General features: G+C 40.8%; 2 protein-coding genes across 8 annotated transcripts in view; both read right to left on the bottom strand.

Annotated features, from left to right (window-relative positions):
• Window positions 1–3,455: 3,455 nt before the first annotated feature.
• LOC147450389 (uncharacterized) overlaps window positions 3,456–19,306 on the bottom strand; it is a 36,464-nt gene continuing 20,613 nt past the window's right edge. Inside the window, exons 2-8 of one of the 7 annotated variants that reach the window (XR_015189126.1) lie at window positions 6,112–6,476; window positions 5,810–6,002; window positions 4,596–4,824; window positions 4,382–4,506; window positions 4,199–4,289; window positions 4,063–4,116; window positions 3,456–3,867 (exon numbers count right to left, since the gene is read on the bottom strand). Coding sequence is in view for 2 of the 7 variants with exons in the window: in XM_086519636.1 (XP_086375762.1) it covers window positions 3,817–3,867; window positions 4,048–4,116; window positions 4,199–4,289; window positions 4,382–4,488 (318 nt within the window). In the remaining 5 variants the exon portion in view is untranslated. Of the gene's footprint in view, window positions 3,868–4,047; window positions 4,117–4,198; window positions 4,290–4,381; window positions 4,507–4,595; window positions 5,037–5,809; window positions 6,482–19,306 lie in introns of all 7 variants that reach the window. The other 6 variants (XR_015189125.1, XR_015189127.1, XR_015189124.1 and 3 more) reach the window with 6 other exon arrangements.
• LOC147450391 (receptor-like protein 51) lies at window positions 9,357–12,412 on the bottom strand. Its single transcript, XM_086519634.1, has one exon. The coding sequence runs from the start codon at window positions 11,777–11,779 to the stop codon at window positions 10,394–10,396; it is 1,386 nt and encodes a 461-aa protein (XP_086375760.1). The 5' UTR covers window positions 11,780–12,412; the 3' UTR covers window positions 9,357–10,393.

Raw genomic sequence — 19,306 nt, 5'->3', positions numbered from 1 at the left:
TCTTTTTTATCTCTGGTACATAAAGTGGATCAAAAAGTGTGAAAGAAATTCCATTTGCAACAGTGAGCACAATCCTTCCAACTCCCTTGATCGGATAAGAGACATTGTTGGCACAAGTGACCGTATTCCCATGAGGGACAGATTCGCGACAGGTAAATAAGTCACAATGTGAAGTAATGCTCTTTGTAGCACCATTATTACACATGGTTCTATATCAAATGATATACATGCATCATGGATAGAAGGATCATAAATACAATCTGCACTAAATGTCCACTTTGCATCTACATCCGCATCACAATCTCCTTTCCCAAAAGATTCAACAATAGTTGCACTTGTTGTGAATCCCACCTCTTTCTTCTTGACCTCTTTTGCCTTCAACTTAGGATATTTCTTTATCAAGTGATCATTAGCCTTGCAATAATGACAACACATCTTTTTCTTGTCCTTTTTCCAAAAATTCCCAGACAAGGTCCTGTCAGCAGCAGAAGCATTAGAAAAAAGTGATTTGCTGCTCACTAAACAACCATGAGAAGTGGCTACATTGCTAATCACCTTCAGCAACAAAAACCTATTCAACTGCACACCCTATTGTTTCATGAAAGTGAATCTTACAATAGCAATGTGCATAATTCATCAAAATTAAGAGCTTGAGGGGTTCCTTCGGTCATAAGTCTTCAAGTAATAGCAAAAGTTTGGTAAGAATCTAGCAATGCATCGAGAATACTCTACACAAGTGAACTGTCAGAATGACTTCACCTATAGAAATGTGTTGCTCATTAATATCATTGATACCAGTAATAAAAGTGTCCATGTCATCTTCCTCTTGCATAATCTTAGACTCCAAGTCTTTACGCAGCAATGCATTTTAGCCTCATTGCAACTTGCATAGAGATCAATTAGAGTATCCCAAGCATGTTTCACTGATTTTATCGAATGAATGTGAGGAGGAATAGTGCGCTTCATAGATAATGTAATCAACCATGGTCCTACGCATCTCTAACATCCCAAGGAGCCTGCTTAGTCATAGGAAAAACAACTCTAGCAACGATAGACCTGCTAGAACTTGCAACATTCTCAACAAAACCAGAAGGAACTACATCAATGCCATGCACAAAATTCCAAATGTGTCATTATGTAAGCCCACATTGGGTAGTTATCCCCATCCAATTTAACCTTAGTAGCAAACATCTAGAAAATATATATGTTGTTGCCATCCATCACGAGTAATTGCACCAATGTAAAGACTACTTAGAATGAGGAAAACAAAGCAGGACTAACACGTTCTATATTGCACAACCCAAAGAGGACTGTAAGGGACCTATTTTGCAAAAAATTGCATTGAAAATAATATTGCACAAAAGGACACAATTGCCTGCATAGTACTACTTGTAGTGGAAAAAAAAGATGGAAATGAGATGAATTAAGATTTTGAGCAAACCAAGCACTATGAGTTGTCCCAATAATTGATCTGCTGACGCTCACCAAAGTTCACCCAAATCAGGGAAAGTGAGCAGGCACGTGTTGGCAATACTGGAAAGTAAGCCCAGGAGGACACAACTTGCTATTATACCAATTGTTGAAATTAGGGTTTCAAGGATGCACACATAGAATGGAGAATATGAAGAAGTTCAAAGCACACAATAGAGGGTGCAACGCATAGTGCACAATAGAAAGATAAGTTAGCCCTAGAATAATGGGCATATATGCAATGCACGGGGAAAAACCCCTTCTAGTGAGGGAAAAATGCCCTGGCAATCATACGTGTGTTCACATACACCACTACCACATATATGGTAACAAAAAATCCAATAATGTACCATATACACTTTGTAAGTAGGCACAATCTTTCCAATTCCTTGATATTATCCATGACAATATTCCCTTAGGACAGTCTCAAGAGAAGTGAACAAATCAAGATGAGAATAATATGCTTAGTTGCACCATTTTCAAAGTACCACACATGATCCATAGCTTTTTCAATACATGCATTATGAACAATGGGTCATATTGGCATTGCACACTAAGAGACCATTCTACATCTTACAAAATGTTTGCTAAATTTGCATTGGTAGAAGCATTTGCAATGGGTGCATTTCACTCTTTCTTCCTAGTGCCTTTGATTTCATATTTTCCCTATAGTGATGACATTTCAACTTCTTCTTACCTTTATCACTAGACTTCTTTGGCATGTTGTTGTTTGAAGAAGCAATAGTTGTGGAGGCAAGCATATTACCTATAGAACACATTGAAAGTGGCAACAGTAGCATTCTTCTTTTGATGTACAACCACAAATGCCTATTCAACAACACACTACTTAGCCCTATATTTTTAAATAGGGCTCCTTGCAACAATACAGAGATAAGACCATCAAACTTTCTATCATCAATTTTACACTCTATCACAAGCCTAAATGTGGAGGCAAAAGTCAGAGCAGAATTTGGCAAAGCATCAAGAACTGTTTTCACAAGATTACAATCATGTGAGCTCACCAATTGCATTAACTACTCATTGATATCTTTACTCATCCTTCTCATGCATAACCTTGGGCTCTAAATACATCCATATCATCCTCTTTGTGCATAACCTTGGACACTAGCTCTTCACGTATATCACTATGAAAATCTCTAATTGTATATCACGGCCTTTTACCGTGATTTGTAGAGAGAAAGTCCAAAATCCAACTGGGAGGGAAGAGAGAGGAGGGCAAGCGGGGGGGGGGGGTTCATTTCAAATATTACCATGCTTATTTGCGCGCTCATTATCGCGACATTTGCCTCGTTATTGCCGCAAAATTATAGCGACTATTCTCGAAACCCGCTTTAGCGCCTAAACATTCAAATTTTATCTAAAACATTCAACTTTTAGTGTTTTGCTTTGTTTTGGTGTTTCCCTCCCCTTAATAAAAATCAAAGAACATTATATGAAATTTTAAAATCTATACTATATATTAAGCAGATAGACATTCAGGGGGCCACGTAGCGCAGTTTACCTCATCCGGTAGTGTGGCTCCCTAGCTGATCCAGTAACGTTGAGAACAGTGCACGCTATAGAGAGAGAGGCAGTCGAAGGCCACTGGCCACACTAGTAATAAAAAAGTACAAAAACATGGAACAATAGTTATCAACATGAAACTACAAAGGGCCTGCTCCATCCTAAAGTAGTGCATGCGGCTCCATGTAAAGCAAGCATTGTATGGGATGAGAAGCTAAACATGGATGACATCTTTGTCGAGGCATGGGTATGATATAGTGAAGTGTGTCCACATTTTACGATACGGTAGCACCTACGTTAGTTTCCTCAAGTTTTATTTTGCAGCAATGTGTACATGGTCTACACTTTTGTTATCAATTAAATTAATCACTACCACAATTAACATAAGATTAACATAATTTAGCATGCTTCACAAAGTTAGAGAGAGAAAGAAGGGGGAGAGAGAGATGAATGGATGACACGACAAAAAATTTCCTAACTTAAATTATACATAATTTTTATGAATCATCTTCCAAAAAATCCCTACAAGAAATGTCATCCAATTCCAAGCCCATGGCTCTTAAATCAATAAAGAGAGAAATAAAATTGTCGTTTGTGGATGTGTTGGCTTCATCATCTTCGAATTTGTCATCCTCCATCTCATCATCATCATCATCATCATCATGGCAATCATCCTCGCTAAGACTTCCGCCCGCCGGACTTTAATCATCGTCTCCCTCTCCTCTGTCTCCCCCTCATCCAAAGTAGGAGGTGGAAGAGGGTCAAAGATGGTCTCCACTTCATTACTGGCAAAAATGGTTCTCCCCCAAGGTGTTATGGGAATTACAAACCAAAGTTTTGGATGGTGGATTGCTGGGATCCCGTGGAGGTCACCTAATAAAAATGAAACCTATCACGTGAGTTCAATAGAAGGGTATTAAAGTTCTTGATACTTACAAAAATATATATACACAAGGGCATTATTTTTTCAAATTTGAAAAAAACTTACAGATTTTAAAAGAAAAGGGTACATTATATTCCTAACAAAATTCACAGATGAGGGGTTTTACAAACATGTTTTGAACGCACGTGATATGGTAGTTTTACACATAGTGAACCCCCCGAGGCTGGGATATAGATGACCTATAGAAGAGAAGATCAAAATGAGTAACATTGGTATAATTAATTTTATAAGCAAATAAGAATAAAAAAGGTAGTCACTCACCTGCTCACAATTGCGTGGCAAAACTAAATTTCCATACCTCCTTATGTGATGCACACTAGAGGACACTATGTAGAGGCCATTCTCATGCCGTCTAGACACATTTGCAAACCACTTGCACTTTAAGATAAAGGTATGAAAGGTTCTATAATTAACCTTTTGTATCCTTTCAATAGTTCACAGTACCTGGCTTCATCACTATCTGTGTAAAAGTTGCCCATGATGCCACAATCCATAGTGGTTCTATGCTCGTCAATGTGGCACGTACAAAATTGATGACCCTTTGACCACATAGAGATGAAGAAAAGGCACTACAAAATAAGAAAATATCTTTTATCAATTACAAAGATAAAATCAAGAAAAAACTATACAATATGGTTTAGGTATATGAGTACTCTACCTTTGGTACGCAACCTCATGCATACACCCATTCTTTGTCGGTGATGTCTTCTCCATGCGCTTTTGCTTTGGTCATTCTCTCATGAATCCACTCCACACTAATGAGATCTGGGAAACATGCAAGGTTTTTAGGCATTGGGGGTGCCCTCTTTCCTCCATGTACTTGTGTCCATGCTTCTCTCTCCTTCAAACACGTTGCCTTTGCCATTCTCCAACCACTTGGTCATAACCTTTGCATTGAGAATAGAAACATTATTGACCACTCAGGATAGATTCATATCCATGTCAAATAATTTTCCCTTTCCACTTGGAAAGTGTGAATTCATCCTTGCATCCTCTTCGTCTAACCACATGCGAGGCATTGACGGATAAACTTGTACCAAATACTCTGAGATGTAAACAAATTCCTCTTGCACGATCCACCCTTCAGCCATACATGCCTCTGGTTGATATCGTATCCCACAAAAGCTTTGAGAGTCTTAAAAAACCTCTCAAAAAATAACATCATCGTGGGTGCACTACTCTGCAGATAGTGATCTCCTCAACCACGTGAACCAAGAGGTGGATTTGACTAAGAGGAACCGATCAAGGAAATGCATCCTCAATGGCACACACAATTTCTGTGGTAAGTGTTTGAGCAATACGGATAGTATATGTTTCAATTTCCTTGGAGCTCACAAATATGCAGGAAAACACACAAGAATACACTAAGTGCTAGTTGATGTTATTGTGTACAAAAAAAAAAAAGTGTAGTTGAGTGGAGTCTTGTGGTGTACCTTACTAGCTCTATTCCTCACTTTCTTGTCCAGGAATATGCACATACTCACCGGCAGAATGAGCTACAATGTAAATTAGAGGAAGGGGAAGTGACAGAAAGTCATACACACAAATCATATGTGTCCTAAAAAACAAACAATAGAGAGAATAGAAAGAGGGATATTGTAGTTGACGATCACCATAGGCCAAGTGCTCCATGAAGTAGACTAAGTGCCAAAGGGGTTGACATCATCACTTGCTAACCCAAGCCTCAAGTGTCGAGGCTCCAACCCAAACTTTGGCCATTATGTTTTGATATCCCTCCATGCAGGTGAATCAACAAGCACACATCATTCCACCATTTGAGCGGTGGTTGGCATGCCACGTGAGAAGCTCTACGAGAGACTTGCTTTTAAACATGTAATGAATGCGAGGGATTAATGGAAAATGTCTCAATACCTTGCGGGGTAGATGCGTTCCGCTCACTCTGGTCTTGTAGCATGCTTCCCGCACACAGGACATGAGGTAGAATTTGCATGCTCATTGTGGTATAGTATGGAGTTGTTGATGCACGCATGGATCCGCTCATACTCCATGCCAAGTGCAGTGACATACAATCTAACTCGTCAATGATCCGAAGGCATGTGGTGATCTTTTGGCAATATTTTTTCCATCAAAATACAACAAAATAGTGTATTAATACAATTGCAAGCAAGGACCATGACGCGAGAGATGTATAAAAAGCCATATAACAAACTTACCTAAGGAGTGCACCTACACTTGCATTGCTCCAACCAAATTTTTCTTGCAAGTTGAGGACTTCCAAACGATGCCCGGAGCACCAAGTACTATGCACCATCTTAAAGAGGTGTTTGGGCACTCGTTAGCAATTTGTCCTTTGTTGTCCCCATCAGGTGCAAGGCTGACAATCCTCCTCGCACACGTCGCATTTATGAGCCAGTAACTCATCACACATGTCGAACATGTACTTATCCTCTAACTCAAAGTGCTCCTGAGACGCCAGAGGAGGAATTGTCGAAGGAGAGCTAGTATGAGGGTCACCATGCGCCATGCCTAATTCTCCCAATAGCTCCAGCGCACCACCATCAAACACACACCATGAGTGCTACACTTTTAAAAGTAAAGTGCATCAGAACTTCTACTAAATGGCTTACTTTTTAATCACAAATAATACAAAAGAAATAAAAAATTATATTAAAAATCTCTAAAAGTGCTACAGATAAACATATGTCAATTATTTAAGTGCATGTTAGTATAAAATATTCAATACTATCAATTCAAAAAAAGAAAAGAATTATTTTTTTTTAAATGATGTATGAAATTATGGTGATCTAAGGGTAGAGGGGGATGGTTCATACCCCCCCCCCCCCCCCCCCCCCCCCCCACCTCCTATATGTTTGTATCCGTTTAAAATGACACAACGCGGTAATACTTGTAGTAATGAACGCGGTAGTATCCACGGTAATCATCACTGGCGCCTAAAAAAAAGAGAGAAGGGCTATGCCACTTATTTGCGGCATATTTTGCCTTTCTCTTCCCGCCATCACACCTGCATCTTTGCTCACCCTCCCCACTCTACCTCCCACATCCTCTACCTCTCTCTCCTTTGTCTATCTCTCCCCTCCTCCCTCACACACACACACACCCACAAACACACTACGATCAAAGCACACACACACACATATACATTCTATTCGGATCGATTACGAAGACGATTTTGGAGTGGGGTTATCCACGAACGAAATTGGACGTTTAACCTCGTTGGCAACCAACTCTTCAATGCACAGTAAATACCTAATCCCCCCCCTTCCCTGTTGTTTTTTACCGCCACGCACACACACATACACACTGTATACACACACGCAATAATGAAAATAGAAAAAATGCATTGATCACGCATACCTCCTCTATTTGTAGGGATTTACGAATGTTGTGAAAAGTAGAGCCTTCTTTTCTTCCCGTGATTTTTGTGAACACGCGGTAATAATGCTTGTTGTTGGTGTGTGATTAGCTCGTAGGTGTTGGTGTGAGATTTCTTGTTTTCTTGGTATATGATTAATAGAGAGAGAGAGAGAGAGAGAAAGAATGAGAAATTAGGAATGATTTAATGGTTATTGTTCCTAATCATTGATCCACTCATGCATGGATTATCCTCTTATAGTGGTAGGTGAAAAACATTTCCTAAATTTGTACCCGCACAAAAAAAAGGTGGTGTGCTTTAAAAATCTTTGGAGTAATGAAACGCTTAACAAAAAGTGCACCATCATCCACAAAACATGTATCCATAGAACTCAGTCTTACATCATAACCCTACACAATGTTCAAAACACCCTTTGCAACAATAAGAATGTGTTGCATCATATATGCCCAAAGTGGGTAGTTGTCCCCATGCAGAGTTTGTTCTCAGTTGACATCATGCCAAAAAAAAAACATTGTTCTCAGCCATGGTGGGTGGTGACTAAACCTGATGCAACCTGTATCAAAGAAAAAATTCGCAAACGGATGAAGTTTCTTGCACAAAAGGAAAAAAATTCCTACCCAAAGTCTGCACATTACTGCTGGTAGCAGAAATGGAGATGAAAATGAGCCCAGATCTAAGTATTGACAGCCTCAAGTTCAAAGATCTCATTCAAAGGTTATGTTGGCCCTACGAATGCTCAACCAAAAGCACCCAAATCGAAAGAATGTGAGCCGAAATGTTGCTAGTGATGTTTCCCTGGATACAAAAGCCTACTTTGATACCAATTTTGTTAGCTATGTAATTCATTAAAGCAGTCAATCAACTTATTATACAAATTTCCAAATACAACCAGTCAAAAAAATGAATACATTCCTTTGTAAACAACCTAGAAAAATATATGTAATCTCCCTTTCATTTGAGACTTTGATTCCCTAGGTCATTCGAACCATCCTCTTATGCCAAAGGAGGGAAGCCCAACCAAGGGATTTCTATATATTCACAACCATCACAACTACCGTCTAGCAATTTTGGGACTTATCGGGAGACCAAGTTGAACATAGAAATTTGGGAAATTATATAACCGCACTTTCACATAAAAGCAAGTTGATTTTCCTATTTTGACCAAAAGACATTATTTTAAGCCTTTGCTATAAAAACCCTTGAATACGAGGAATGTTCAAATACATTTAGCATTGTTTAAATGTAAACTGATAGCTTATTATAAAAACCACAAAAGCAACTAAGGAACAAAAGTCAAAATCTAAAATAGCAATCAAAATTAATCTAGATCTTTTCTAAAATCTACTAACATAATATGGCAGAGCACATAACCCTTTACACGTGTTTCTCTCTGCGAGATGAAAGCTAAACGCCAAGTGAGATGAAGGGGAGCGGAAGAGAGAGAGAGAGCGAGATCGCCGAAGGTGGCCGGCAATACTCGTACCTATAATATCAAGGATCTTACAAAGAAGGTGCGACATACTTTTAGTATCACAATTATTGTAGCTTCATTACATTAGCAAAGGACATGATATGATAAGCTTTTCAACCTTCAATCTCTCATTAAGGAGTCCCTTTACTATCAAATCCATCCCTAAATTGGACATCTATTCACTAACTTCACATGACAACTTTGGTACAAGATACTAGTGGGTCTCTATAGTCCAAGGAGGCTCCATATGATACAATATCTCCTCTCAGCACTTGTTAATTGTCCTTAATATGAAAGTGGTCCTTAAAACCTATGGCTTGTGGATGTTGTCTACTCTATTGTCTTCATCAAAGATTTACTCTCTATACCCCTTTAGGCCTAAATGCTTGTGTCTACAAGATTTTTTTGACTCTTCTGAGTGGCATGGCTAGCCCGTGACCCATCCTTCCCTATACCCCTTCAAATGCTTGTGTCTATGATATTTTTTTTATTTTTCAGAGTGGAGTGGCTACCCCCTCCTTCCTCTTCCCCGGAGCACATTATTTTGTAACTCATTCAATTGTTGACACATTCTTGCATTTTTGCTCATTAAATGGTATTTATATATGTTGGAAAGTTTACATAAAATGGATAAGGAAAGCATCTAATGCACTTGCAAACATTGTTTAGAGCATCCATAGATCATCCTCGAGGTCCACTCAAGCATATTATACATATATGTATGTGAATGCATCTATGATCACATCGAGCAAACCAATGAGCAAGATGATAATGAGATGGGAATGTATCATATGACAATCCATGTGAGGAAGAATTTGTGAAGTTATATAATTTCACAAGCAAACAGTAAATAAGATTATTCAAATGTATGTAAGATGGGAGGCAACACAAAGAGATACATACATGAGTTTTGAGCTCAAGACCTTGTCCTCTGAACCATATTTAGAGAGCCCTATATTGATCCACTGCGCCTAGCTTCAAAGGAGGGAAAAAAGGGTAGATAGGGAGGAGCCCCCATATGGGCTTTGAACTTAGGACCTTGTCCTCTTAATCATATCCAATCCGACGAGACGCATATTGATACATATTGATCCATTGTTAGCAGAGGAGGAGGAGACATGCACATAAGGGTTTTTGAATTGAAGACATTTGTCCTCTCAAACCACTCAATAATATGATATCACAAGCAAACAGTAAATAAGATGATTCAAATGTATGTAAGATGGGAGGCAACACAAAGAGATACATACATGAGTTTTGAGCTCAAGACCTTGTCCTCTAAACTATATTTAGAGAGCCCCATATTGATCCACTGCTAGCTTCAAAGGAGAAAAAAAAATGGGCGGACAGGGAGGAGACCCCATATGGACTTTGAACTTAGGACCTAGTCCTCTTAACCATATCCAATCCAAAGAGACGCATATTGATGCATATTGATCCATTGTTAGCAGAGGACAAAAGGAGGAGGAGACATGCACATAAGGATTTTTGAATTGAAGACATTTGTCCTCTACGAGAGAGACCCAAATTCATTCATTGCTAGCTTCATATATGGGATTTGAGCTCAAGACCTTATCTCTCTTAGCAATATTTATATTGGGTCATATGGGATTCGAACTCAGGCCGTTAGCTAGGGCTTGGAAGGGCAGCGTTTGGTAAGCAAGGTGGCAGTGAGGATGGCGCCGACGGTACACGAGAGAGCCAAAGCGATGAGGATAATAGCCTTGTTAGGCCCTCTCTGCCTTATGTGCATCGCACTGAAAGTATCATCGGCATCATCATCATCAGGCTCTGCTGTGTTGAAAGGCGATGGCGCATCTGCAGCTGGCCACTCCCTCTCACACTCCATCACCCCTTCTACAAGCGCCACGCTCATCACAATAATGCTCTTGTTGTAGCACAAGCCGGGGTTCCCACCCAGCTTCAAGCTGTTCAACCCTTGCAAAAAGCTCTCTGTAAATGGCACCTCTCCCTCCAATTTGTTCGCCCTCATGTCTATGTACCTCAAATTTGGCATGTTTGTGAAGAAGCTGGGGATCGAACCTGAGAACTGGTTATTACTCAGATCAAGGTATACAAGAGAGCTTAGGTTTTGGACGAGGTTGGGTATTTGCCCACTTAATTGGTTGGATGACAAGCTTAGGTATTGAAGGTTCTGTAATGTCCCTAGCTCTTCTGGCAGCTCCCCTTGCAAGCCATTGAAGCTCAGATCCAGGGACTGCAGCTCTGCAAGCTCTGCCATTGAAGGTGGGATATGGCCCCCCAGCTCATTATTGGACAAATGCAGCTGAGAAACTCTCTCTGAGGGCCATGCTGATGGAAGCACGCCTCTTAGATTAGTATGCATGATCGAGACACGCTGCAGGTTCTTCATTCCAGAAACCATAGCATGCAGGCCGCTTGCGTTCACTTGAACATCTGATACAGAAATTTCCACAAGGTTGTAGAAGCTTCCAAGCCATGATCCTGGCAGGGGAGGGGCCATCACATTCGAGACAGACCTTCCGAAGCTCGCAATGATGGTGAGGGACTCAAGAGAGTGTGCCAGAGCAAGAGGCACATGAAAAGGCCTTGCTGGACACTCTTCAAAATTTAAGGCTTGGAGAGAGGAGAGTTGAAGCCAAGCAGATGATGGCAAGATGGCACCCTCTGTACAATATTCCAAGTGCAAAGAGAGGAGGTGCCTATACGGCACACCTCGGTCGCATATGAGAGTATGGTGCGACTCGGTGTTGCAAGGGTCTGGGCCTGTTGCAATGCCAAGTGAGTGTAGGGCTTGTGCCTGTGAAGGATCAAGGGTGCCATTCACATTTTCTAGTCTTGCTTCTTGGGGGGAAGGTGCTTGTGTAGGAGATGATATATTTACACTTGTGCCTCCTCCTCGTAGCTGCGCGGGATTGGATGTGGGAGGCATCACACCATGGTGAAAATGACGTCCTTCTACCGCAGTCAGCGGGCTGCATCTTATCAGCAAATATGTTAGAACCTTCAGCAAGAGATATACAAGTTGCTGCATATTTGCACATGGAAACCTTTGGCCTCTTCTTTTGTGGTCATGAAATGAAGCTCATGGATTTAAGAGGATGGAAAGCATAAGAGAGTGGCACATTAGAAGATGAATGGTAATGAATTCACCCTAGCCTCTTCAATTTTTGGCCTCAACACATGGGTGCGAATCCGGCTCTTGAGCATAGCGGTGCAGCCATTTGGGCGGGCATCCGGCTCTTGAGCATAGAGGTGCAGCCGTTTGGGCGGGCGAGACCTTAGGAACACAAGGCAACAAGATGCCCAAGCTTGTGCAGTTGAAGTAAGCCCAGAAAGCTATGCTGGTGTGATTTGTTTGAAGCTCCTCTTCATGTCCATGGGTGCCAAGCAGCTAAGAATGAACTTTCTAGGGGGCTGGGTGTGTGTGTGTGTGTGTGTGTGTGTGTGTGTGTGTGTGTGTGAGAGAGAGAGAGAGAGGATTGCTGGTGATGATCACCCCCATTCCCCAGTTGAGAATTTGCTCATTGCTAAAGACGCACTTGCTAAGAGCTGCGAGTGGGGTTTCTCATTGCAGCTTATTATTTTTTATATGCCAGCAGCAGCAGCTAGCTAGCTAGCTGCCTTGCAGGCACTCCTCTACAGTTCAACTTCTGCCTGATGGACATCCACCTGCACCTCTCTCTCTCGCTGGGCCTGCTTGCATGAGTTCATTTCCAAGCTCCGTAACACCGTGAGTGTACTTACCCTCTGGAGACCCTCGCTAGGTGCCAAACGGTCTTTAGCTACATGAGACTTGAGCCCAAGCTCTCGGATCGAGGTAGGGGATCGATCCCACGATCACCACATTCGCCCTCTTTCAGCCCTGCCGTCTTTCCATTTAGCCTATCAAAGAAGAGCGCTAATTCCCATTAGGGAAAATTACCAAAATGCCCTTCTAATTTGTGGAAATTCCCAAAATACCCCTCAAATTTCAAAAATTCCCAAATTACCCCCGATATTTTGTCATAATTTCACAAAATGCCTCTCAAATTTTCCAAAATACCCCTGGTTGTGAGAATAAATTTTTCCAAAGATAAAAAAATTGTACCTTTCATAAGAAGAATGATTGTCTATCAATACAAGATACTAAAACTAGAATTTGAGTAGGTTATGTAGGTTTTGGAGATAAATTGCTTCATTATTTTTAGATATAATTGCCCTTTTTTGCGAGATAATTTGTGACAAATTACATGCTAAGCACTCAAAAACGGATCTTGCTTGTCAAAACAGAATAAAGAACTGATAAGCTTGAATAATCTACCAAAATAGATAAAAGGGTATTTTGGGAATTTCCACAAATTAGACGGGTATTTTGGTAATTTTCCCTTCCCATTACCTTTTTGGCATGCCTTTGAGGAGGAGAAGGAAAGGAATCTTTATTCTTAGGCTTGTGTCACACATGAGTGGCCAACAACTTGGACAATGTCGTTGGCTGACTCTCTTGATGTTAAAAACGATGCGCATGTTTCAACAAAACCATCTAGGGTAAAGGAGTCAATTGAGAGACAAAAAAATTTGACCCCCAAGTTAGAAACGATACCACCTCCAATTTAGAGACCAAAATTTTGGCATATTTTAGAATCTTCATTTTGTGTCTTGTTGTGAATTGTTGAAAAGTGTACCATTAGGTGACATGGATCCACATGCTTAGCAAATACCGCTTCTAGAAGTGTGAAAAGTGTAGTGTGTTGTATGATTGTGGAGTCTCTCAAATGTGCGTATGGGGTCAATTTGAAAATGAAAATCGGTAGCAATCTTATTTCATAACTCAATTTGTTTTGGTAGGAGAGCATAGTCCTCATTTACTGTCATATAGATTGACTAGGTTTGAGTAAGAATTAGTCTAGTATACTCATTCTGTTTATGTTTGAGAGAAAGTCGTGTTTATTATTAATAAATTGCTTCTTCTTTTTTTCGGAGAGAGTAGGAACTTGAAATTACAACTCACACACCCGACTCCGTGAGGTGGAGCTTCCCATCCGGATAAGGTTGGCCAACCCATCATAGGGTAGAAGCATGTTAACGTGCACAAAAATGTTGTCTCGAACAATGCTAGTTAGTAGTGCTTGCTAGCATACATTCTCTAGCCAAAATTAATGTTAAATTTACTCGACGCCAAGTTCAAACGTGGCATCTTTTTCAATTACTGAAGTCATGGTGTAGTGGATGACCTCTGTGTGTGTGTGTGTGTGTGTGTGTGTGTGTGTGTGTGTGTGTGTGTGTGTGTGTGTGTGTGTGTGTGTCTCTCTCTCTCCCTCTCGCTCTCCCGACATTCTCCATGCTCTGTGTAAGACAAGCTCTCTCTCTCAAACAGTCTCACCCTCTCCCTTTGCCTCGCATTCTCTCCGTGTAGCCCACTTCCTCCCTATCTCATACAGTTATGGCGAACTATACCTTGCAATCTAATCTAGTAGGTTTACTTACGCGTTCAACCCTCTCCCTCTCCCTTTGCCTCGCATTCTCTCCGTGTAGCCCTCTTCCTCCCTATCTCATACAGTTATGGCGAACTATACCTTGCAATCTAATCTAGTAGGTTTACTTACGCGTTCAACAGAAGCAGATGAAGGTAGCAGAAGGGATCCTTTACAAACAATGAATCCGAACTTGGACGACCCAACTTCTACTGTCATTGAGGATTATGAGAGACAAAGAAAGAGGAAACAACGAGAGAAGATAAAACTTAAGCAGGTTCAGGTTTGAGAGCTTGCCTTTGAGGAGGAAAAGAAGAAGAAAATTTTGTCTGAGATTGTGGCACTGTTCAAGAGGAGGATCGAAGGAATTAGTAAAGAATACAAGCAAGAAATTTGGAATCTAGTATTTCATCATCCTGTCGTGCAAGCAGTGTGTCCAAAGGAGTCTACTATTCGAAGTGCGATCATGTGCAATGTTCGTAACACCTTGGCGCTTGTGAAGCGGCCAAGTTGTAATGAGGAGTTGTATTTGAAGCATACACAATTGTCCATGATTTTGAATTCAAAGGAGAACATGCATATGTCAAAAGTCTCAAGACTCCTTAAAGTTCCGCGTCGATCCTTGCACAAGGCTAAATTGCGGGTGACATCAAATGCTGACTGTGGAATGTTTTCATTGGCTGCATGTCAAAAACATGCTCGTCATAGCACAATCACAAATGAATTGAAAGAGCTGGTTTACACATTTTGGAGGGAAGAGACCCATGTATCCCCCAACAAAACAGATGTTTGTCGAAAGAGGATGGGGAGAAAAAATTACATAAAGCACCGTGTACACCTCCTTGATGAACCTCAGGTAATTGATCTAACCAAAGCACCATTATTCGAGTACACTAAAAAGCATGTGAAACTTTTTAGTTAGCATACTGGTTGTTATTTACATTGTGGTTGTTTATGGTTTATTCTAGCTAGAACATGCTATACTATATATGCAAGTTCAAATCTTGAATATGTTGATCACCTTATAGAGTGTGTTATTTATCATATTAGTAATTAGTAATGCTAATTAGTATACAAGCCATACCTGGAGGCACACTATAAATGCTAGTTAGCATAATGTAAGTGCATCTTAGCATACAGTAATGCTCGTTAGCAATCTGTATGTGCTTACTAGCATATTGTAAGTGCATCTTAGCATATTGTAAGTGCTAGTTAGCATATTCTAAGTTTAAGTCCCCTTTGTAATCAAGGTGATAGTTAGCATATTGTAAGTGCTAGTTAGCATATTCTAAGTTTAAGTCCCCTTTGTACTCAAGGTGCTAGTTAGCATAATGTAAGTGCATCTTAGCATATTGCAATGCTAGTTAGCACTCTGTATGTGCTTACTAGCATACTATGAGTGCTAATTATCATACTTTAAGTGCTGGTGAGCATATTGTAAGTGATAATTAGCATAATTTGTGCTAGTTAGCACTGTTTGTGTTAGTTAGCATTGTTGTGCTAATTAGCATACTGAATATCCAAATTAGCACACCGAATGTACCAATTAGCTAATTGAATGTGCTACTTAGCGTACTGAATGTACCAGTTATCATATTGAATGTGTTAGTTAGCATATTGTCAGTGCTAGTTAGCATATATTAAGTGCTAGTTAACATACTCAAGGTGCTAGTTAGCATAATGTAATTGCATCTTAGCATATTGTAAGTGCTAGCTAGCATATGATTAGTGCTAGTTAGCACTCTGTATGTGCTTATTAGCATATTGTGAGTGCTAATTAGCATACTTTAAGTGCTACTTAGCATATTAAATGTGCTAGTTAGCACTTTTTTTGCTAGTTAGCATACTAAATGTGCTAATTAGCACACTAAATGTAACAATTAGCTTACTAAATGTGCTACTTAGTATACAATATGTGTTAGTTAGCATACTGCACGTGCATGGAAGCATACTGTAAGTGCTAGGTAGCATACTATAAGTGTTGGCTACATACAGTATGCTTTCGTGCATGGCATGTATACTAATTAGCATAACTAACGTAATAACCGCCTTCTAACTCTCATAATTGCACGTTGAGATCTTCTACAGATTCAAAGAAAAGCATCCAGATTACAAAATAGTATGAGAATGTTTGAGATAATGAAGCCATTTTTTGTACGGCGGTTGAAAGATAGATACACCTGCTGCTGCGAATATCATGTGCATCCTTTTTAAAGGACACATTTAACCATATGCAGTCTACATCATTCGGGCTGCATGGAGCCAATGCAGATGTACATGCAGCGTTTGCGTCAGTGGTGATGAAACTAGCATGGGTTGCATGGCTTTATGTAAAACTTTCAAAGGTGTCACACATCTGTGGGAGTCGGTTCTATGCCCGAAGCAGATAGATGTTGGTTACTAGAACAATGAGTGTTTGATGGGAGAATGTACGAAATGTGGTGTGAAAAAGCTAGAAACATGCTGCTTAGAGACACAAAGCCCAGGTAATAATATCTTGATAAAACATTTGCATATTGAAGGAAGCCTGAAGACAAAAAAAAAAAGAGAAAAGATCTTGTGACTAAAGAAATGCAGTGCTGGGAGTTTCTTCAACTCTTACAGACCAAGCTGAAGGTTTTTATCAAACATAACTATATCGTTGGATGGCAAGCACAACAGTTCAAGGATTTTATTCTTAGATTTCCTCACGATGTGGCCCTTTGTCGGTTGTAGACTTTGCAGAAAACTATGCATTCAAGGAGAAAAATGAGATTTAATCCATGCACTGGCACTCAAGTCAAGTAACCATTTTTTGTGCACATGACATACTACCGCAGGGAAGGGGAAGTAGTCAAGACAATCCACTTCTTCATATCAGATGACAAAGTGCATGACACATTGTTTGTCCAACATCGTTTTATGCTGCATTGCGGCTGGTTACAAAGAGAAGGTGTCACTCCAAAACGCCACTGGGTCTGGTCAGATGGTGCTGCCTCACAGTTTAAGGCTGCTAGGCCTTTCTATTTTGTTGCAAGGTATGCTGGACTGACAGGAATGGAGATGAGCTGGCTCTTCTTTGGATCGAGACGTGGCAAGGGAGAGCATGACGGTGCATGCGCAGTTGTTAAAAGAACATTGACACATGAATAGCTGAAGCCTAATGGGGCCACTTTAAAGTGTGTTGTGTAGATGTGGTTGCCTATTGCCAAGCCAACCTATCAAAGGGAGCGGCAGCATCATATCCTCTAAAAGAAAGGGAATGTGCCCGTGTGTCTTGGGAGATCAAAATAGGTGATTTAAACAGGGAGGTTAAATGGAATTGTGCCACGGTTGAGAAGTCTCGCACCTTGCATGCTTTTCGCGGTCACAACCGGCAAGATGCAACTACCATTGCCACAAGACCATTGGCATGCTTTTGTGATGCATGTATGAACCACAATTGGAATCACTGCACTAACAAATCTCATGTGAAGCCTTGGGATTATCACATTCTGATGCGATTGTCGGATGACGTTGAGGATGAAGAAGACACTCTGATAATTTACCATAGGTAGAGAATCTACTTTTTTTTTCTTTTTTATCAAACTAGTGCTTGTGGAAAATTTTGAGTGTTGATAAGGTGAGGTAGGAGGTCAAGAGTAACTAATGGAGTGGCTTCAACAATGACTTCGGGCATGTGGGTATCAATGCTTGACTACTCCTCATGTGAGGGCTTGTCCAGGGTCAACTTCTCCCTCAGGGGGGCAGGAGAGGATGGATTGTTGCTCCGATGGATCCACCTGTGTGTCTATTAGCTCTTGAGATTGTCTTTCAGACCCGTCATGAGGTGCCGACTTGAAGACAGTTTCCTTCTCTTCCCGATTTCTCGAAGAAATCGGGCAACTATCCTCCTTTGTTCCATCCTAATCCCCCATCATGTCATTAGCTAGCTCTATAGCCGTGTTTAGAAATTCATATAGGGGCTTCTTAAGATCTCTTTCAACTCGCCTCCACATCGTTTTCACCACTAGCTTGTTGACAATCACAGCCATTGGGCAGTTTTGAGCATAGTGCCCAATTCAGTAGCATTTGTAGCACGATGTGGGAAACAACGCAAACGCCAGTTCTTCATGGAAGGCTCCAAAACTTCCCATGTTGAGATCTACAAACCTAGGAATAGACTTGTCCATGCTCCAGAGAATGCATACCTTGATGTCGAAACGTGATCTCATTTGCAAACGCCAGTTCTTCATGGAAGGCTCCAAAACTTCCCATGTTGAGATCTACAAACCTAGGAATAGACTTGTCCATGCTCCAGAGAATGCATACCTTGATGTCGAAACGTGATCTCATTTGCTATAGCTTGGGCATAAAGAGTAGTCGGCCTAACTTGGCAGCAATGGATTGAACGTCATGCAGCCATAGCGGGAGACTTTTGAAGGTGACCCACATGGGACAAGAGCACATGATCTTTTCTTCAGGGTAGAACTCCGGGGTCCACGGCATGACATATGCAAAAGATGAAGCACCCCAAATTCCTCCTCTTATGACTAGACCTTGAACCGCGAACTCCGAGGCACACACAGTAACATACAATCCCTTGCCAAAAGCCATAAAGTGTTTCACTTCATCCCTATTGTGGAACACTACAACTACCCAATCCCAAAGGCCTTGGATGGTCATTTGCTTGCCCATGAAATAGAGCACGACAGACTTTGCACAGCACGCCTTCAAGCTTTGGAGAGCATCCTCGAAATTAAAGTCGACCTAGATTGAGGCGCCATCACCTCCTTTAGTTTGATTGAACACATTAAATCCGTGCAAAATCTCTTCCCCCATTTTTCGCTCGCCAAACCGGGTCAACTTGAAGGTTTTTTCATGGGCTCTTGCATATGAGCAGTGGTCAGTACTACGCTTCTTGGCCTTTGAAAGGTAAACAAAATCTGCCTAGGACGAGTAAATCGCACCCAAGACCATTTGTGTTCTACCATTCAAGAGAGGTTTCCCACGGCTCCTCCCGTTCCCACAGTTGATCCTTTTTAAAGAAAACCACTTATAATGTGCCCATCACGAGCACTAATGAAGTCCAGAGTGAGCTCAATGAGTGATTATTATGTATAATCATCACACTAACATAACGAGGGCAA

Source organism: Adiantum capillus-veneris, chromosome 9 (assembly GCF_014529385.1).
Source record: "Adiantum capillus-veneris isolate H3 chromosome 9, ASM1452938v2, whole genome shotgun sequence".
Classification (NCBI taxonomy): Eukaryota; Viridiplantae; Streptophyta; class Polypodiopsida; order Polypodiales; family Pteridaceae; genus Adiantum; species Adiantum capillus-veneris.
Note: the sequence above shows the minus strand (reverse complement) of the source record. Positions and strands in the feature narration are given on the sequence as shown.

What these genes read in the sequence shown, in the direction of transcription:
- LOC147450391 (XM_086519634.1), bottom strand. Translation starts at nt 11,779, where the DNA reads ATGCAGCAACTTGTATATCTCTTGCTGAAGGTTCTAACATATTTGCTG.